Here is a 22,016-nt window from a genome sequence, read left to right as displayed (position 1 = left end):
TTGTGCAGTATACCAATTTGATTGAAATTCATATATCGCACACAAAAAATCACACAAAACAAATCACACAAATAAAAAATCGCACGAAAATAGACCGCACAAAAACAGGTTTGAGTGTATGTATATTTTAATTAATATATCAAGCAATGCTCCTCTTAGATTTCTACATTAAAATAAATCATATTATTCATGGAGAACTTACTTTTATTGCACCATCTTCCATATTTTCCTGGAGGACAAGCTATGCATCTGTCAACGCCATCTTCGCATTCTAAGCACTTAGAAAATCGATCACAAGCAGCTTCCGGAGGATTCCAGAAATGGCATCTTCGTAGCAGGAATTTAAGACATTTTTAGTAATATAGTTCTAAATCTTTTGAAATATTTGTATTGTCTTTAATTAATGAGCCATATCTTCTACACATGACCTGTTCGTATAGTCTAAACAGGGTGAGTTAAAAAGTCCTTTGCACCCTTGATTATTTTTCAAGGTCAACAAGGGTGCAAGGGACATTTAACTCACCCTGTATGTAGGCCTATAAACATGGAAATATTTGCACTGGATTCAAAATTACAGTGGAACCTCAGTTAACGAGCATAATTCATTCCAGAGTCTTACTCGTGATACGAAATACTCGTTATGCGATGTGCTCGTTAAGCGAGGCTACACTGTAGTTAATTTTTAATTTAAACATTTCTAAAATTTAATTTGGAATCGGTCATTAAATTTAATGACCCAAGAATTTGGCTTATCGTTTGGCGTGTTTATTATATAATGGGTTATGGTAGTTGATTTTTTTTTAAAACTCTTTCCGCCCTGTGGGCACTAAGAGGGCCTCTTTTAGAAGGCCCATTACGGATTCGGCCAGGCCTACAATGGGGCGACCGGGTGGTGAGGGACGGGGCCCGACATATCCGAACGGACCACCCCCGAAAAATTCCTGGGGATTATTCGACCCGTTCGGATTCGATCCCGGGTCCCCCAGTGCGGTAGGCTGCCACCTTGACCGCTCGGCCATCCGGCCGTCAGGTTGTTGATGTTTATAAGTAATATGCGTGAACACAAGTTTGGAAAAATATGCGATCACGAGCCACAGTAAGATGCTAGCTGAATGAGTGCTAAACACAGACTGACTGGAGAATGCCGCATGCGCACAATTCAGGACTTCCCTTCTCCTCATCACCCTTTATGCGAAATATCGCTCGTTAAGCGAGGCAAATTTTTACAATTTGTTTTCCTCGTTATGCGAAATACTCATTGTGCGAGGTGCTCGTTAAGCGAGTTTACACTGTATTATTGTTTTAATAATCACCAATTAAGTAGTTGCATTCAAAGACCGAGCGCAAGATGAGATAGGGGCCTACTTAGTTCCTCTTTCGGGCCCGATACGAACAAGAAGATCCGACATTTTATCTCCTTTAGTTTCTAATTTTATACATTATCTCGCTTTTTCCTCCACTTTTTTAAAAATCATTTTTTTTGCACCCGTATGCCCAAAATATAGAACCTTATATATAAAATATGCTCACAGAATTATATATTGTTTATTTACGGATTAAAATAATAATAGGTGCCACCAAAATTCCAATAATTAAACTCACTGTTTAATTACGGCTTGAAATTTATAACCGGGTCTTCCGCAATCGCAATTAAAAATGACATCCCTGCAATCGTCGATTTTAGTGGGAGCATCTTTGGGATACGGGAAATCGTCCGAGATAACTAACGAACACAGCAAAATAGTGGCAAATACTGGGGAGAAACATTTCCAATTATTAAATTTATTAAATTATTAAGAATTTAATAAGCCAATAACTTACTTTTGAAAATGAAAATCGACATTCTTGCCTCTTCCAGTTAAAAGTTGTTCTATCTTCCAGTTAAATCAAAACAAGTTGAAAGTTTTTCGAAACCAGTTTGTAATATTTCATAACATCCTGCAAGAATCTTTTTTTTATTTTTTTTTAAATTTTTTTTTTTAGGAAATACAAACTTTCGCTTTCTCGGAATATTTTATTGGTCGTATTTTAAAATTCGAAAGGCTTTTTTTATTATCCGTCTTATAAATTTTTAAAGTGAAATCTTGTTTAACTTATTTAGAATTCTTTTCTCGAAACTTAAAGGCAATATTATTTATTGGAAAAAAAACTATTTTTGATATGTTAGCATCGATTATAATATGTGTGGACGATATATCAGAAATGAAATTCTGAAACGTTTTGAGTGTATTGACCCCTACACACAAGAAATTTTAATGAACTTGCACCCCTTTTTACTTTTCCTCGTTATATACCAGAGGAAAAGCATCAATCAAAAATGACCCCTCCTCCCAAGACTTTTACCTTTTTGGACTCAGAACACCTTGAAATGTCGAGAAATGAAAACAAAATTTAGGGTTTCGTTTTTTGTATGTGTGAGTGGCACGATTTTGTTAAAACGTGTTAAAGCACGAGTTTAACTCCTGTGCTTTTACTCGTTATTAATACAGTATTTGCAATTTTTTTTTTTTTTTATAAAACCCATTCCTGCCCTCAAAGTTAAGTTGTTTTTGCCATTTTATATTAATTAACAATATAAAAAGATTTTTTTAATTAAAAAAATATTGTAACAAATGGTGCCATCAAATTTGCCGGGAAAGTTAAGCAACTCGTTGCTGGATTTTTTAATTTTTTTTTAATACATTGAATTAGAATAGATATAAGAATTAAACAATATATTTAATTAAAATATAGCGTATTCTTTAATTCCTGTATCTTTTAGCCTATTGTTCTATATAAGAGCGTAAAACACATTACTGTAGTTATTATTTTTACCTTTAATAAATAATTAAATTTCCATTTTATTTTATTAGTTTTTTATTCTGAATTTTTAAAGAAAACACTAAAAAAGGATTGGACTCAAAGCGCATTCTGTAACTCTGGTGTCAGTAAAAAAAAGCTTACGCAACGGGTTGCTTAACTTTCCCCGCAATATTAAGTCCGACCCCACTTGAGATACGACACACGAACCCCTTTATCTCCCCATCTCCTCGATCTTTAACCAGGTTTTTTACATAAAATTTGGTGCCTCTGTGGGTACAGACAATAACTCTTATTGATAGCGTCGCACAGGGCAAATGAAAAGCTGATTTATACTGGCAAAGTTAGTTCGAAAAACCGTCACTAGAAGGCGCTTTTCAAGCTGAAATAGTGTCATATTAACTTACAAGATCCCCAGACTCGAATCCATGCATGTTTTGGTTCTGGGACTTGGTCTACCGTGATTCCATAACATGGCTGTGACAGCATGGCACACAACGTGCGTAACATTCCAAGGCATACACTGCATGCAACCGTTGAACACGCTTTCAGTTTAAATCATGATGGCCGTCATTGTTTGCTACGGTGATGGCAGACAATGGTTGCCATCATGTTATGTTCACATTAGACCAGCGGTTCCCAACCTTTTTTTGACCAGAGACCACTTTAATTTCATTGTTGTTAGCAGGGACCACAAGGTTTAAAAAAATAAACTGTGTCAATCTAACAATAAACTTTAATCAAAACCGTTAACATAAGTAATCGTTAAATTCAAGAGTAACATGCTTTAACAGTACTATTATAATAGAAAACATAACATTTTTAGTAAAAATTAAATTCAGTTTGTATCAATGTGGAAATAACAATTTAAAATGAATAAAAGTTGATTTGTTGTGAAACCGTGTTGTATTATCTTACAAGTGTTGAACACAAAATCGTGTTAATAACAATCACATGGCGTTTCCACCTTTATTTAGTTGATACGGTGTACCCGAAACGTGTACCGTATCGACTAAATAAAGGTAGAAAAAGCCATGTGATTGTTATTAATACGATTTTGTGTTCAACACTTCTATGAATAAAAGTTTTTAAATCTTTCGCGGACCATATTTTAGCTCTTGCGGACCACTGGTTGGGAACCGCTGCATTAGACAGATAACTTGTGTAGCTCATTGTTATGTTCTGTATACGCCGTATAGGGGTCGTTTTTAAACTTAGCTTTTTGCTCTATAGAAATTTCTCATTTCGTTAAGTCATTCCCAAACTTTCATAACTTTCTGATGGGTGGTGTTTTGCTGTTGGCAGCTGGAAAATATCAAGTTTAATTTGGAACATCCTGTATATATGGGGCGATCTGGCGCCCAAGAGTTACAGGAAACACCTTACTGGCAGGAAACTGCTTTTGTATCTATCTTATTAAATTTTTTAAAAATATTCCACGTGTTTTTTCTTTTGAACAAAATTACTTAAGGTTAATGGAATTTTATTTATATAAGAAAATTACTCAATTGATTTTTCTTCGTGTTTTTATTAAAATTCATTCAATTAAAGTGCAATTTCGGAATTCATTTCTCTAATGGCTCCTAGTGTAAATATTGATTTTGTTTGCATTTAACATTACTTTTTCTCAATTTTTAAGTGTTCAAAATATTTTTTAAAAAATTTATAGTAATTCGGTTCATTTATTGTAGCTAACCAAGGCCCTATCTCACCTGTCTCTCGGGACTTGTACCTGTAAGCCAGGCTTAAAAGGTGAGATGAGGATGGAGCTAACCACAAATGTAGGAACTCCTTCAAAAACCAAAAACAAATGAATAATTGTAAATTTCGTTTTTACTGATTTTATTTATCAATAGAAAATTTAATTTTTATCGTGTTCTTTTTACATAAAAGATGAAATAAATTTAAATAATTTTATTAATGAACCCAATCGGATTTGGGAGATGCGCTGGATGCAGCTACACTTCCTTTCTGAGGGTCCCCTTTCCGGTACCTCGGGTGGTAAAAAAATTTTGTAAGGTCTACTGTTTCCTTTTTGTATCCCTTTTAAAGATTTTTGAATCAGTTATCGTCCACTGAAAACAAAACCTTAAGATTACAACATAAAGCTTCACGGGCACCCGGGAAAATTTAAATTAGGAGGCCCCGTGTATAGTGTTGACTTCATTTTTCTTCTGGGGAATGTCTGGGGCTCCAGGCAATTTGCCCGTAGGATAAAACGCGCTGCCCATAGATACGCTGCGTGTGGTCTGTTGTAGGCCGCACTAAGTAAACGGCGGGGCCTTAATTGTATTTGTGTTGAAACCCAACGTTACATACATGTTCGTTAGACTTTAAATTTAATATCCTAAAGCATTATTTTTGTAGTTCTATTTTAACTTATAGACTATATCTTAATTTAAGACACGGAACCTACGGAAAATATAACGGCACGCATAACGACGATACCTTCGAGTACAGGTCTGGTCGTAAAGCGGGACCAGACTTTTATCGATTTGTCAAATGCCCAAATCGGCGCTTTCTCAATCATGAAAATTTTATAATAATTGGAAACGGATGTTTACAAGCTCTATATAAACTTTACGACCCATTCGTTAATTCTGATACACGTAATATGTTTTGAAACTGTCACGTAGACAGTTTTATTGTAGTAACATCGAGGACATCTCTATGTAGTTCGTGTCGTATATCATTATCGATTGTAAAGACGTTTTACTAATTATTACAGCGTTTTAATCAATAAAACTTTTCACTAAAAAAAAATCAATAATAACTTATGTCGGTCATCTTAGTTGTAGCGAGAAAATGGCGACAGAACCAAACTATTTACGCATTGTTGCAACAATAGGATCCGAATTCTACTGTAAAAATAACACGATAACGAGCCAAAATTAACATTTTCAATTTAAAGACAAAAGGGGATTACTCTTAACTGAAAAAAATCGGAAGTTTCTTAAAGAGGAATTAAAATCAAAATATTTCCAGATTTTATGCCATTTCTACAAAGTACAGTACTTTAAACGATTGATTCCTACGCGAAACGCTTCTTTCCAATAAAGAAACTGACGACGACGATCGAGATTTTTAAATTAATTTATGAAAATAAAAATTTTAATCGAAAACTCATTTAGAATTTTATTTCTGGAACAGTTTTAAATTCGGTTTTTTTTAGACTCGATATTATGTAACCTTCTTCCATATAGATCTATGGATATATCTTTACACTTAATCGGATCATTTTCAAACCTTTCTTGGGTTCTATTGGGTTGTCCAGAACCCGATAGAACCCAAAGGTTTGAAAATGGTTTTTAAAGAAAAACTTAGAAACTTTATATTTTATTTTAACCAATGATTCATTTACTATTGTTACCGGGTATAATTTCCATCTTTCTTCTAATTTACAACTCTTATTGTAGTAGAAATCTGGGTCCTGTCCATCAGGAAGTCTTTCAATGTATCTTCTCGGTTCTGGAAAGTTTTTTCCGTGCAGAGTTTTATAGAGACTGAAATAAGTGAAAATTAGAGGGGGCAAAATCAGAGAAATATGATGTATTTTGTTCCCTATGGCTTAATAAAGGCAACTTTTGTACAATTGCTTCTTTAGGCATCGAATGAATTCGATGATCAGGAGTTAAATTTATTTTTGAATTTAGTGTCATAAATTGCAGTTTATGACATTAAAATAGGCAAACACTCGTCTCTAAATATAATTTTTTTAAATACATTATCAAATTTTATCACGCAGCTAACGTGCTGTGTTCGTTGGACCAGAATGGACTACGAGATATAAGATCAAATTTAGACGTACTAAATAATTATTTTTATTCCAACAAAGCGATATTAACATATGATGACTCTTTTATGATGAACATCCGTTTAAGATAAAGCATAGAAAAATGCAGGCCTTCGACTGGAAATCGCAAGAGATGGTAGAATATGATATCTCACTCACGGCGAAGGGAAGACTCGAAAATGTGGGATGACTCCGGAGAGATATCATCTCCTTCGTTAAAAATGCGACACACTGGTGTTTGGATTAAAAATCTCCATAGAATACCTAAAAAATAAATTTAATAATTATATAAATAATCTCGATAAAGTTGTTATCAATAAAAAAAACATGTTCAATGGCGATTTTAGACATTGCCAACCGCGACTTTTAGTCGGCGCTCCTAATCCCACTATATGCCGGTGCACCCCAAACTAACGGTGCCCCGTTTACACCGAATGATTCTATTTCATAATCTTAATTCTGCAATAATTGCAATCTTACAGATTTTTAAATATGGAAAGAGCAAAGGGCACCGCTATTGAAACTAGGATCCGACCGTATATAATATCGAGTATCGTGTGATATGAGATCAACACTGTTTAAGTTTATATACAAAGAGCTTCTTACGATCTAAAATCGCCACTGAAAATATGTAAAGTGTACTATACGTCATTTACTTTGTTATAGTTCTCGAGTCCAGATATAAAAAGTTTAGGTGCAGGAGGCCCTGATTAACCATATATGAATGAACTTCTAATGCAAACTGGAAGTCACGTTATTTCGATACAAAAACTTTTCTCTGAAAGGAGTTTTATAGATGACCTGCACCGATGATCCGGAGTTAAATTTATTATTGAATTGTTAAAGGGACAGTATGATGTACTTAATACCGTATCTTAAATCTATTGAATCTATTTTTGGTGATTCTGACACTCAAGGCTTACGAATATAACCCAGTGGCGTAGCGTAGTGGGGGCGGCAGGGGCGGCCCGCCCCGGGCGGCACTTTTAGGGGGCGGCAAAATTTCACAATAAATACACAATACACAATAATGATGATTGTTCTTGCCGAAAAGTTCTTTAGAATTACTATATATTATAGTATTTTAAATTGAGATACCTAAATAAGGGGCAGCGAAATTTTCCTTCGCCCCGGGCGGCTGACATCCACGCTACGCCACTGATATAACCTCATCCAACCAATAACTGAATTAATTTTAATTAATATGTCTACTTTCCAGGCTGTTACATATAACAGAGTGAAAGTATGGCGATCGGTCGAAAATGATACCCCAAAATTTGGGGGTTTTCTGTTAGTGTGTGGGGGAGAGGCACAATTTTGTTCACTCTTGATGCGAAATAACTCCTGCGCCTTCTGTCGAAAATTCCTGAAATTTTGCGGGGAGGTTTGTGTATTAGGGAGATCGGTGCCGTTAAACTTAGGTGGTAAATGGTGGTGTTACTAAATAGAAATGGTGGTGTGTCGCATCTCGAGTAGGGATGACTTAAAGAAGATTTTATTCGTTATTAGCATTTACAGTTTTTTACAAAACTCGTTTCTACCCTCAAAATTAAGCTTTTTTATAATAATTAATAATATAAAGAGATTTTTTAAATAGAATCTCATAAGAGATGGCTCCTCATAGTATTTTAATTCTTACCGCGTAAATTACACAACTCGTTGCTGGACTTATTTTACTTTAATTAAAGTTTAAAGTAAATTTAATTATTAATTGAACCTTCGAATTTATATTTTGTCGCATTCTACAAATAAAATACAAATTCTCGAATGCTCAATAAATTCCTTAATTAAAATCATTTGATAACGTCGATACTCTACAAAAAACCTTCAGATTAGACGGGTCTTTAGTTATAAAAAGTCTTTTAACAGCGGCTCGGCCCGGAATTTTACGTCACTCGAAGACAGAATAAATTGGAATTTGATCTAATCGGCAATAGGCTGTATCGAGAACCGGATCGATCAATCGCTGCGAGAATCGAATTTCGCTTTTACGTCTTTATTTACCACTCGATTCTTGACGAAAGTTCGGAGAACTGATCGCAATTTTCTTCTGTAGATTAGAAAATGTTCCCCGACTTTCACTTTTCAAATACAGCATTCGTGTTATACGAGTGTGTAGGGACTTGTTAACCCAGCATAAACTACCGACTGTTAACCGGGAATTGGCTAAATAAAAGAAATAATCTTCCAATTAGATTCATTTCTGTACATTTAAATATTTATGTATTCGATTTAATATTCTTATTCGGCCATTTTATCCGAATCTTAGAAAGAAAGGTTTAATTTTATTTTCTTTTAGATTTAGTTGGTGGTGGGTTCGAGCCCGACTAACGGGTTGACCGCGTAGAATTTCCCGAGTTTACTTCCGGCTTCTAACACTCATATAGGAACTGGTTTCCCGTGAAAAGTACCCGAGAGGTCCACACAGGCGATCTGCCAAAGGGGTGCCCACCATCAAAGCAGATAGCCCACGTGTTACCTCGTCTTATCCCATTAAATCCTTTTTTTTTAGATGAAAAATTGAATATAATTTTCATGAATTTCTTTAGTGATATTGAGTCATTTTTTGTCATTATACCTATGAGTACTAAGAGGGCCTTTCTCCGTACTTATCGCGGGTTCGACCAGGACTCGCAATGGGGGAGTGGGATACTGAGGGAGGGAATCCGACATGTTTGGGTGTGACGGTCCACGAAAAATTCTTAGGTATTTACTCGCCGGATTCCATCTCTGGTCCCTAGAATGGTAAGCTGACGCTTTTACTGCTTCGGCCATCCGGCCATTATCGAGTGATTTAGATAGGCTTTATTATTATTTTAAAAAATGCAATATTGCAATTTTTGTAAAGAAAAAACAAAACTTGCGAAGAAAAATTAATCATAAAATTAATTCTACGCATAAAAATTAATAAAAATCTGAAGTTTTAGTCAGGCTTGATTTTTGCATTAATTTCTTTTAAATATAATTTAGAATTTAATGTTAAGTTTTATTTTTAGAAACATTTAATTGTAATTTTTTATTATAAATTAAATGAAGTTATCTGCGCAATAAAGATTTAACAATAGTACTGTATTTATTGCATTGTAAGACGTTGAAATAATAAAATCTCAATCTATTTTAAACTTTAAATATTCAATTTAAATTTCTATCCACAATTTTCCGATGGTAAATGTTGTTTAAATTATAAATATGTGTTTAGATTGTTTAAAATTTTATTTATTTATAACGAAAAATATATCGTAGGCTTTCCTCGAATTTACCGATAATCCTTACAGTCGTTCGGGCAGTTATTACGAAAGTGGACATATTCGATTTAAAAATATTACGGACAATGCTATAAATATCTCCCTGCTAATTCTCGGATTATATATCATATATATGGTAAGTTTCGATAAATACAATATACTTCTATTTATTTTATATTATTAAATAGATGTAAACTATCGAGAATTGGGTCAACCTACGGCCGTACCCGGGTTCGAATCCGGGCGAGCAACCGCAAGAATTTTTCGTGACCGTCACGGATATTTCGAGCCTCGATCCTTCCTGCCCGCCGACCGCGATGGAGCGGCGGGGTGGTAACGGACGACGACGGATATAATTAAAAATGCCCCTTTAACGAGCGCGTAGCTCCACAAAAACAAACAAACAAAAAACACTTAGACCCGGTGACGTAGGATAGAGCCGAGGCCAGTTACAATACGGGCAGTGGCGGATTTCTCGTTAGACCCTTCGGGTCCGTTATGCCTGGATCTAGAGGCGCAAAACTTGGAAATAGTAATAATAATAATAAAATAGTTTTACGTAGAAACGGAATTAGCGCAAATTAAAGCCTAAGTAGGGAGAAAATGATCGGTCGAGGAGCATCTATAACTCGTACGAATAAATTTTGAATAAATGGTGGCGGGCCTAATAACGACGGGGTTTTCGATAGTAACGCCGTTCTCTCCGTTGGAAAATCTGTAAAAATACAATTATTGCAGAATTAAGAATGATAAAATAGAGTCGTTGGATGCAAAAGTGGCACTGTTAGTCGGAAGGCGCCCGCTTATTGCGGGATGCCGTATTTATAAATCCTCCACTAAATACGTAATCCTTACTTCTAAAGCCATAAAAATAAACGAATAACGCGATAGTAATGTTATAATTACGTTAAAAATCCATTAATTAAGTTTTAGTAATAATACGTCGTTCATTTTTATCGTCGTGTACGGGGTGGCCAAACGGCGGGTTAAGCGAAATATATTTTCGAAGATTAATTTACGGGTGATCGAAGCCATTTGGAACAGCCGCCCGTTCTTTCGAAAACGCGATCGAATCGCCAATAACGCGCAGCCGTTGCCAACCGCGTTCAACCATTCTTATACCTAAAAATATCTTTTGGCCGTCCCGTATACCCGTATGAATACAAAATCATTAATTCCCTATCGTTTACGATTCAAACTAATATAATTTTGAATTTTATGCTAGGATTATCTTATAAAGTATTTAACTACGTAACTTACATTTCCAAAGATTTTTATTTTTATTATTTTGTACAAAAGTAAGTCCGAGTACAAAATATTATTTTAAATTATGTATTAAAAAATACTCGGGGAATAATAATAAGATTTTATTCGGAATATTTCTGAGGGAGAGAATTTTTTTCGTCGTCGTCCGCTAAACTTTTCCGAAATTTATGCGACGAAATTGTAAGTAAAATTTATATTAAAGCTCTTTTATTGCATTTTTAGAATCGTAAAAACGCGAATGGAACCGAAACGGTCGAAAATAGCGACGTAGAAAATCTAAAATTTCTCCGGCAAGAGGTAATTTCCTTCGATCACGTCGAGATTTTTGCCTTAAGATACGGTTCCAACTGGCAGAAATTAATTAAAACTTTTAAATATTTAATTATATATTAAGCGTTTTTTAGGTGTGTCGGATTAATAATAATTGCGAAGAAAAGGTACGTTTAAATATATCGTGGAAAATTGACTCTATACTAATATATTATTTACATAATTTACACTTTTTTCTTCCCAGTTATCCGCGCTTAAAATCAGTTTGGACGATTTTAACGAAGAGAAATTGGAAATTTTACAAGATTTAAGAGAGCGGGTACGGTATTTGTACAGTACATAAACGACATATATACCGTATATACAAACCTCTGCGCGTGTATACGCTGTATTTATAATTATACGGAATGGGGAAAGAGAGGGAGGAAGAGGAAGAGCTGGGGATTTTCTCCGTATCCGGAGGAAACTCGGAAGCCCGTAGTCTCCCCCGTAAGATTAATGCTATATTTATTAACGGATGCGCTTATTTATTCTATGGAAATATTTATTTTACAGGTGAAAATGCTATCGTTGAGAATGCGTCGTCTAGAAGTGAGGAAAGCGCTATTCGACCCTTCGGTAATAATTTATTCGACGAATTAAAATTCGTTTTAATATTAACTATTTTAAAATAATATAAAACATTATTATTCTCCGATGCTTCATTTTATATTTATTAATTATTAATAAATTTTAGTTGGAAAATAAATTGAAACGGTTGAAAAACGAAGTGAACGATAAAGAAGACGATGAAAATGAATAGAAAATCAATGTTATTTCTATAATTAAAATTAAATATAAATATAAATGTTAAAATTATTTTTAAATTATCGAGAATATTTTGTATAAACTATAACGAGTTATACACGCATCTTTTTATTCTATATAAAAAAAAACTCAATGATAATTCTATCGGTTTTCCTCTCTTCCTCGTAGGAAGTCCGTCCTGTTTTAATTTAAAATATTAGTTCAAAAATGTAATTTTAAAATCTCTTATTAATATAATTAATTATAAATTAAATTTCCCCTCAATCTTTCCAAAAAAATCCATTATTTTTTCTACATTTTATCAATTAAACCCGTATTATTAAGGTCGAATTTACACGCTGTTTAGAGTATGTAAAATATTCTAAAAATGATAAAATTATGTAATAAAAATTAAAGATTTATTTATGCCGAGTCTTTATCGATTAGGATCGGATGTTGGAAGACGAAGATACGATTTAATGGTAGAAGAGAAATGAAAGTCGAGATTTAGATGTAAAAAATAATAAAAATATATAAGGGAATTTTCGAATTTATACCGAATATCCTATTTTGATTGCTTAACAGACTTTCTGGAAATTCAATTTCATGCTCTCTACAATAAGAGAGGATTACAATTTGCAACAAGGGAAGCACTACAGTAACAGATGGTTGCAATTTGTAGCAAGGAAAGGAAGTACAGCAATAATAAGCGATTGCTATTTGTAGCAAAAATAAGAAAGGATAAGAAATTTTTTAAAAAAATCCTTAAATTATCACCATTATATTCTATTTATTTAAGCAAAAATATAACGATACAGTAAACTATATGTTTGTTTAAACGTAACTTTTTCCTATTGTGTATAGATCTATATAATATGAAAACCAATCGAATATTTTTCTTATTTTGATTGCAAAGTTCTCCTAAACTACACCATTACAACATTTAAAAATAAATCTGCATTATTTATTTAAAAAGGTAAGAAAAATATATTAAAATTTTATATGAACTACGCAGTGTTCTCTTCTATCCAGTGGCTAATAGCATTTATTATTTATATAATTGTATAAATATAGTAATTAATCGATTCGTTTCTTATTTAAGTTACATACGTACAAAAATAATTAAAAGTTATTTATTCATTAAAAATACAAAAATATATCTATCGATAATCTAAAAAATCATCGCCCGTCCGATCTTTTCACGCGAGAATTCGGTAGGGCCCGAATATCGGGCCCTATAAAGGGAAGCCGGGTCGGATCTGTGTCTGGTCCGATCTGTGAATACAGGAGGCCCAAAATTGCCTTTTATATAAAAAATACGATAGAAAAATGATATAAGTAGCGAAGAAAGGGCATCGAATTTTCATTTTACGTACACGAAACGTGCAGATGTTCTCTTTTATCATAAATAAATTGATTTTATAACTACAAAAGGCATTCGAGCAGATAAGGAAGAAGCGAAGCGCATTTAATAAATTTACAACTTATCTATGACATTTAATCTACTCGAATTCATTAAAAATATATAAATAAAATGAAAATGGACGGGAAGATATATTACCTATCGTGTTAAATTCAAAATGTTATTTATAATCTCTTCTAGAATAGTCGTAATTGTAGTTATTAGATGATCCGCCGCCATTTCTCCAATCTAGAGTAAGAGATATTTTCGTTAATTATCTATTAGAATATATTATATATATACAGTCAAACCTGTTTTTGTGCGGGAGATAGGGACCGCATAAAAGAAAATGCATAAAAAAAATCGCGCGAAACTTCACGAGTGGCTATAAAAAATAGTTTTCGCAACACAATTAAAAAAATATTTTTTATGCGGTGAATAGGGACCGCATAAAAAAAGTCTCACGTAGAAAATAATTCGAAACCGTACGAAATAACTAGGAATTGCTTTTTTAACTCCTTGGGCCTTTTTCTGCAACACCTAACGGGGAAAAAAATCCTCTAAGAATTTTAATTTTTATATTAATTAATTATTTCCACTTAAATGCGAATCTAACATTAAAAAGTTAAAAATAATCGTTAAATAATGATTTTATTTGATAAATATAGCTGCAGGAAGTGTTATTTCATTTAACAAGGCGTGAAATTTCACACCTGCAGTCTAAAGCTGGAGGGGAGCTAACTTACCGCATCTGTTCAAATATAACATAATATTTATGGTTTTTATGCTATTAAAATAAGAGGGGACCGAAAAAAACGTATGAGAAAAAAATTTTACTGAATAAAAAATGAAAAAACCTGCTGATGTCATAGAAAACAACCAATAGAGTTTTTAAAAATTTTACAGGAGTCAATTATGTTCCAATTTGATTGAAATTTTCATATACCGCACACAAAAAAAATCGCACAAAAAAAATCGCACAGAAAAAGACCGCACAAAAACAGGTTTCATTGTATATATGTTTAATTATGCATTTTCGAGATCTAAAATTTTCACTGGAATATACATTTAACAATGTTTGATTTCTTTTAAATATACAAATTTGAAGTGAAAATTTACCGATCTCTCTTGGAGCACTGTTACTTCGTCGTTTTCTGTGTTTATTGACAGAATTTGATTGATTCTGATCAATACCTGATTTGCCATTGTCCAAGTAAAAAGTATCTTCATCTTTCAGTTCGTGTTTTAACTGAGAAAAACTTCTTACCTGAAAATAATCATAGAATTTCATTACAATGAAAATCGAATTTAAAAAATATAAATATATGTGTGTATATATATATATATAAATTTACTTATAATTTCGAGCATTAATCACGACTTTCGAAGGCCTCTTATAGATCAAAAGAGATCCCCCTCATCTCTTGATCCCTGTCCTCTAAGAAGATCCTTGCATACTTTTAGTTATGTAAGAAGTTACGTTATGTAAGTTCGTACATCTTGTAACATTTAGCACAATGAGAAGTGCTAAGTAAACACAATTATATCGAAGGACGTTCGACGATTAATCATCAGATAATGCCATTAAGCCTGCTCTAGGAGTGTAAATATTTATTTAATAAATTAATAAGAATTAACCTCTGTTCCCTGGTTTTATATTTGGAGTCCCGAGATCCAAATTGGCGTTTAAATTACATCCGCGGTTCCCAAAGTGTGGGTCGCAAACTCCTGGGGGTGACGAAAAGTTTTACACAATGTGCTTGTTTTTCAGAAATACCGCCTTAAGTCTGGGCTGATCGAACGATATCACAATTGCGGAAAGGGGGATATAAATAGGAAATAAAAGGTAAAGTAGTGGGGGTGGAGGCTTCAAAAAGTTTGGGAACCCTCCAGTTACGTAATGAAGAATAGAGGAAAGCGTTGTAAAAATTTTAAAACTTTTCTCGTGTTCATTTTAAAAGAAATTTTATGTTTATTTTAAACGACGGGAAATGTAGATTAAACGTATTTTTCAAGAGTAGAATCGATGTTTTTTTTCTCAGGAGCATCGTTAGCCAGATCTGAAGGATTGGAAATAATTTCTAGAAGAATTTGATTCTATAAAAATCGTCCAACGTTGGCCGAATAAATAAAACTGGCTGTTAGACGGAGGTTTCCGCCTCACCAACGGGCTGACCGCGCGTTTTATGCGTTTTCTTCACGTGTCTAGCTCTGAATAGGGCCATAGAAAGTCCTTCTTATAAGATCGCCCGTGTTGCGTTGCCGCGTCCCGTCAATCTCACACAATAGTGAATCCAGAAATATTTACAGAGGATACAGAAAGGAAACAATGCGCCTTTACTACCCGAGGTACCCGGCTTTACTCGAGAAGAAATCGCTGGCAAGGGTTACGGCTTCGCCCCGCGCACTCACCTAATTCCGGATCCTACAATCAATTTTATAAAAATTTTCAAAAAATATTCTTTGTATTACAAAATTTACATTCTTTGGTGTTTATATTCTATAGAACTTTTTAAGTAGGAGCAAAATCTTATAGTTTCTTGATGTGTGCGCTTACCAAAGCTGACATAGTGGGACCGTCTTGTACGGGACCCGGGTCCTTTTATCCTTTAACAAACGAAATACATAAAATGTTTCTTTACTAATAAAAAGCGGGCTTAAACCTCCCAATTATTATCGAATTATCGACGCCCAACTTCTTACTCGGTTGAAGGTTGCGTAGCAAAAAAGCACGCGATGGATACTAAATTTATCCAATTTAAAGAAAAACAATTGCGATCTTAAGTCTGATGTAGCAACGTATCAAGTCTTAATATGTTGCTACATCAAAATGTTTATCGTTCGCTATTTTTAACGGGTGTTAAATCAATAAATCGCGAACGAGTGTTCCGTGCGGAATGACAATTAAAATAACTTTTTGTATTAGTTTAATTATCCGATTCGATTGCGATAGATTGGGCCCAAGCTGGTGTAGTTATGTAGGTACTACTGCTGTGTTTCAACTCATAGAAATAACGAGCAAAACAAATAAAAACAGTTTATCGCTGGATACATGCGCACCATTAATATACCACGAGATATATTAATGGCACTTCCCTTTATCTGAGCTCTAATTGAAATGGATCACGATTCCTCTTGCGAATTGGGCAGAGGAGGGGCGGACAATCAAAACTTAGCATCGGATCTGAATTTAATTTGATTAATAAAGGAAAGAATGTGAAAATTATATTACTTTTTTTTATTGAATTAATTGAGAATAATAAGACAGTTCGGTTTCTGTTTACGAAGATAAACGAATTGTTTCTCTTTCTACACGTTCATAAATGTGTTTTTTTTTCGCATTCATTAACTGTAAAGATATGTTTTTAATATTTCGGTCACGAATAGCAACAATGGCAAAACATTAAATGTCACTTGGAAATCTGCAAGTTTCTCGTATTAAAACGTATAAAATAATTAACGCAGAACACCATCACCATAGCCTACAATAGTGGGATGTAATTGGTCTCGATTACGCTCTCTAAGAAGCCAATATTGAGCCAAAAAGCATAGATAAAGGATGGAAACGATGTTTCTCTCTTAACGATCATTTCCACGACTGATAAGGTTACTTAGGCTATAGTATAACCTTCTCGGCCTTTTCTTTATCTTATAATTATATTTGACGGGATAATTATAGGGCAAAAAAAAGGGCCGTTGAATATTGTGCATAAAGTTCTCGGCACTAGAATTTTCAATTCATTAATGATCCGATATAAAATGAAATCAGGCTTCGCATATTACAACTAGATTATCGAACAAACATTAAATAAATACGAATCAATCGTCGAAAGAGAAATGACTTTCAAATATTGACATATTTCTATCGACGATCCGAACGTTCAATCAATAATTTCGCCATTTTTTTTTCTGGTAAAAAGTTGCATTTTTAAGACCTAGGTCTATATTAATTATGCAATTCGATTGATCCAAACTTTTACTGCATTCGTTAAACGAAAAAAAATGATGATTAATGTCTGTAAACTGATTAAAATTAAGAAAATATTTATTTAAGGCATATTTTCAAAAATTTGAATTAAATTACAAAAAACAATATAGGCAACGTTGATATGGTGTTGAACTGAGTACACGACAGATACGAGCGTGAGGAAAATGGCCTCGGTACCACGCAAATTTCGGGAAATTCTATTCTAAAAACTAAATTTTACATTTACGCTGTAAAACATTATATTTGCACTAAATTAACTTTATTTGCTTAGTCAACAACATTTCACAATAAGTGGCGCGTTATCTTATAGGTAAAAAAGGCAATTGTCCGGGACCCAAACCGATCTTTTATAAGAAAATCTCTGTACACGGTGACCCCTAATTCAAATTCGCCCGGGACCCGTGAACCTATAACGGGCCACCGTTCCCGACCTTCGAAAGATTGTTATTGAAGAAAACAATTGACGACCCACCGGTTGGGAAAAAAAGGTTATTAGATCTATAGAAATGAATTGAAATTTACCTCTTGTTGCCAAGACGTTAACATTCTCGAAGCGTGTTTAAGTTTAACGGTTTCTCCGAGATCCTCGACCACTTTTTCGAATGGTTGAACTGTTCGTAAATTAAGCAGAATCCTACTTTGAACTCCTTGTTCCTTATTGTTGATGATTCGAAATATCCTACTGTCTTGTTCTCCCGGTAGAGAATGCGAACCCGATCCTCGATACGGGGTACCACGCGAATGAATCTTGTCTTCCGGTTTAACGGGTCTTAACAATTTCAAATCGTCTTCGCGATATCCTATTGGAGCGAAATTTTTCACGGGAGCGGCGGTTTTAAGTCGTTTCTCCTGTCCGTATGGCAAATTCTGAAAGTGTTTGGTACTCGACACCACGTAAGACTTGCCGTCTTCTAGTTCTTTCAGATCTTTTATCCTCTTCCCGTCCATGGTGTAGATATATCTAACCCCTTGCGGCAGGTTAGTTTTCTGCGTAAGATAATCGCATAAATTACTCAGACTCTTGAAATCTTTACCTGGTTGTATGGAAATTTTCGATCCGTTGGACCAAGTATCTCCGTTTTTATAAAATGTAACCATTCTGGCTTTCCTTCCCAGCATATATTTCGAAGCTTCGTCGAAACCGATTTTGTGATCGTATTGTTTATCTTCTAAAGTTCGTGATTGCTGCGATTTACTCATGATTAAGGTCGAAAAAGTAGATGTTTATCTATTAAAACTTTTCCTCAAACTCGGAACATTCTAGTCGATATAAGAAACACACAGCGATGTGTGTTTCTTGGACATTCATGTTACAGTGTTGTCCTTGGTAACAATCGACCCTACTCGTGACATGTTTACTCTTTTATCTATAAAATGCAGATGCCAACTCGTAAAGCTAGATTTTTCTTTCTATACTTAAAATACTTTATCTGCAGAAACAATAGAGTTTTCTTTTTCTTTTTCTAAATTACACATTGCAAATGAATGGTTTTGGATAAAATGAGTATATTTAAAATGAGTTTTTCATTTGTTGTTTTATCATTGTCTGATTTTGTTTCATGATTGATGATAGGAAATGTTTAGTAATTATTTTAACTATAACATCTCCATAATTGATTTTTCTTTATGGCAATTATAGTCATAAAAAAAGTTAGTATCCCTAAACGCTTAGTTTTTGGGAGAAAAGGGGATTAAAGCGCTAGTTTTTTTAATTTTTAATATCTCAGACAAACAGGATACATCTAGGAGAGGGTTTTTTGGTGAATTTTTCCACGGGAAATGTGGTGGGAATAATTAGTTTTTCAGTGGTGTCACATACATTTTGTAAAGGGATGCACGGTACCGCCTACATCTCTGCCTATGGTAAAGAAAATCACACACAAAAATCTTTAAATATGTAGGTTCCCTGTAGGAAAAACTACAAAATATTTGTCATTAAATATATACTGTTTCTCAAATACTGTAATAAAAAATTTTTAAACCCCTTTTTCTCTGGAAAACTGTGCTTGGTATACTAATTATAGAGTAGATGTACCAGTTTTGGCGTGTACCAGTTCCGGCCAGAAAACAAATTTAACTTAAAAATATAATTACCACATATTCAAATGTTCATTTGTGATTATATTTTTAAGTTAAATTTGTTTTCTGACCAGAACTGGTACAATGGCCAAAACTGGTACATCTACCCTACTCATTTTTTGGATGTTCTATCACCTGCAGAAGTTTAACCAGTGATTAACACCCTGTATAAATCTGCAAATTTTGATCTTGTGCTTAAAAATTCAATTTTCTTTTATATAAGACTGCTACAAAATTACTTAACCTTCATTACAAATTAATTTACATAAAGTTTTATAAGATATTTGTATAAAGAAATATTGATTTAATGCTTGTTTATTTTTATAGAAAAATCAATCATTTATCTATTTAAAATAAAGGATATTTTGTTGTTAAATTTTTAATTTAAAAAATTCCATTCATTGCTGGGTACAGAAACATTGGTGTATAAAAGAAATTTATGCAAAAGTCTACAATTAGTTTATTAATAATGACAAATGTGAAAATGTACTTAAAAGTGAGAATTGAAAACCAATTGCAAAAATGAAAGTTTATTCTGGTAGAAAACTGTAGTCTACAAATTCACTATTTCATTTGTTATTAGTACAATTACAAAAACTATTACCTTATCTAAAAAAATACAATTCGATTATTCTCCGAAAATAGCACAATTTTTATAAATTTGAATGGAGTTCTCGGCAAATGCCGGAGTTTACGAGTTAATTTTTACGGGCTAAAGTTTACAAATTCGTCGGTTTTCTCGGCAAACAGGGAAGTATAAATTTGAACGTTAATTTCGACAAAAACTACAGCCTACAAACTTTCGATTTCAAATACAAAATCCATTATAGAAAAAATGACAAAGAAGAAAAACAGTATATTAACAACAAACCATGACAATGGACAATTAAATTTTCCGAACAATATAAATAAGATTATCGAAAATTTAAATAATTAAATTCTGAAAGATTATAAAAATCCACATATTTTTGACTCGTTCTAATTAATGCATTATTAGAATGTCGAGGCACAAAATCGTATGCTATAACTTATGCGATTTTTAGGGCGTAAATGTCCAAACTTCACACGTTACAAAACAGCAAACGAATTTCAATAATGATAAATGAATATCTTAAAAATTAGTATGTAAAAATTTATTCAAATTACAAGTTATATTTATCAAAAATAGAATATTGTCATGGTTTGCTGTGTACATAAAATTAATTTTAAAAAGATTTTTAAAAAAAAGTTGTTGTATGCAATGAATTGCTCCAATGTCCAACTCTCGTAAGTGATATATTCAAACCACACTCTGTAATTAATAAATTACAGTTTTCTGCCGTTCTTCCAAGATATATAAGTATATACATCTGACTAGTTTCAAATACATGCAATATATCTCAATATAAAACTCAATTGTTTAAATAACAGATCATTCATCTTTCACAAATCCATTCCGTCATACAGAGTAACGGTAATGCTCTTAAATTTCATAATTCACAAAACTTGCATCCATTAACAACAATGTGGTATGTCAAAAGTTTCACAATTGCTCAAAAAAAAAAAAAAAACTTAAGTAAATTATATTAAATAATTTATTTCTATTACAAATATTTGCATGACCTAAATTCATTATTGAGGTACTAACATCTTATGACTAATATCTCAATTCTTTTCAAATAATTTTAAGATAAAACATATGTACAACTATATACATATATTTAATATTTACATGATTTTAATTGTAACACTTTCCACTTTTATTTGAAAAGAATTGGCTCGTGATCGTGTGACTAATATGGAAAACATTTCAATATTTGGTAAATGACTCTTGTGATTTTTTTAAATAATGTATGTAAGGAAGCGTGATGACTCAAGAATCTTAATTTCCTAACAAAATATGCAGTTTGACTTAACTTGTTAATGATAATTGACTTAATTCGATTTCAAGGTTACAATTTTCAGGAATTTCAAGATTATTGGAACTGTAAGTAAAATCAAAAACAGCAAATCTATGTCAAAAATTTCATCAAAATTTGTTTCATTTTTACCACTTAAAATACTTCCATTTTAAGAATCTTTCAATGAATATAGACATATTTTTGCTGGTTTTCTGTTTGTTCTTTTGATAAATTTGTCATCCTTCTCAAGATTAAAATATGAAATATATGAGAAAAATATGAATACTATTGTATTCATATTTTTCTCATATACAATATATTTTAACTCATATATCATAATGAATACTATTGTATTCATATAAAATACTACATAAAATATGAATACTATTGTATTCATATTTTTCTCATATACAATATATTTTAACTCATATATCATAACGAATACTATTGTATTCATATAAAATACTACATAAAATATGAATACTATTGTATTCATATTTTTCTCATG

At 32.9% G+C, this 22,016-nt stretch overlaps 3 protein-coding genes and 2 long non-coding RNA genes across 5 annotated transcripts in view; 2 read left to right on the top strand and 3 right to left on the bottom strand.

The window, feature by feature from the left end:
- Nucleotides 1-22,016, bottom strand: part of LOC136978578 (limulus clotting factor C-like) — a 225,199-nt gene that overhangs the window by 20,372 nt on the left and 182,811 nt on the right. Inside the window, exons 2-4 of the mRNA XM_067274304.1 lie at nucleotides 1,822-1,849; nucleotides 1,603-1,753; nucleotides 203-327 (exon numbers count right to left, since the gene is read on the bottom strand). Of these exons, the coding sequence (XP_067130405.1) occupies nucleotides 203-327; nucleotides 1,603-1,753; nucleotides 1,822-1,843 (298 nt within the window). The 5' untranslated portion in view covers nucleotides 1,844-1,849. The remainder of the gene's footprint in view (nucleotides 1-202; nucleotides 328-1,602; nucleotides 1,754-1,821; nucleotides 1,850-22,016) is intronic.
- The window catches only part of LOC136978575 (coiled-coil domain-containing protein 50-like), a 175,656-nt gene that overhangs the window by 41,528 nt on the left and 112,112 nt on the right, over nucleotides 1-22,016 (bottom strand). The window lies entirely within an intron of this gene.
- LOC136978539 (echinoderm microtubule-associated protein-like CG42247) lies at nucleotides 6,597-18,835 on the bottom strand. Its single transcript, XM_067274259.1, has 4 exons — nucleotides 18,072-18,835; nucleotides 14,681-14,828; nucleotides 13,721-13,810; nucleotides 6,597-6,856 (listed from the first exon to the last, which is right to left on the bottom strand). The coding sequence occupies exons 1-3, from the start codon at nucleotides 18,747-18,749 to the stop codon at nucleotides 13,743-13,745; spliced, it is 894 nt and encodes a 297-aa protein (XP_067130360.1). The 5' UTR covers nucleotides 18,750-18,835; the 3' UTR covers nucleotides 6,597-6,856; nucleotides 13,721-13,742.
- On the top strand, nucleotides 9,730-11,402 carry LOC136978559 (uncharacterized). Its single transcript, XR_010881247.1, has 3 exons — nucleotides 9,730-9,757; nucleotides 9,836-9,973; nucleotides 11,326-11,402. It is a non-coding gene; the product is annotated as an uncharacterized lncRNA (long non-coding RNA).
- LOC136978546 (uncharacterized) lies at nucleotides 11,616-12,207 on the top strand. Its single transcript, XR_010881246.1, has 3 exons — nucleotides 11,616-11,692; nucleotides 11,929-11,991; nucleotides 12,110-12,207. It is a non-coding gene; the product is annotated as an uncharacterized lncRNA (long non-coding RNA).

Source organism: Centruroides vittatus, unplaced genomic scaffold (assembly GCF_030686945.1).
Source record: "Centruroides vittatus isolate TY-2023 unplaced genomic scaffold, ASM3068694v2 contig_546, whole genome shotgun sequence".
Lineage (NCBI taxonomy): Eukaryota > Metazoa > Arthropoda > Arachnida > Scorpiones > Buthidae > Centruroides > Centruroides vittatus.
Note: the sequence above shows the minus strand (reverse complement) of the source record. Positions and strands in the feature narration are given on the sequence as shown.

What these genes read in the sequence shown, in the direction of transcription:
- LOC136978539 (XM_067274259.1), bottom strand. Translation starts at nt 18,749, where the DNA reads ATGAGTAAATCGCAGCAATCACGAACTTTAGAAGATAAACAATACGAT. An exon ending in TAACGTCTTGGCAACAAGAG is followed by an intron (nt 14,829 to 18,071) that starts GTAAATTTCAAT and finishes GATTATTTTCAG; the next exon opens with GTAAGAAGTTTTTCTCAGTT. An exon ending in CAGTGCTCCAAGAGAGATCG is followed by an intron (nt 13,811 to 14,680) that starts GTAAATTTTCAC and finishes CTCTTACTCTAG; the next exon opens with ATTGGAGAAATGGCGGCGGA.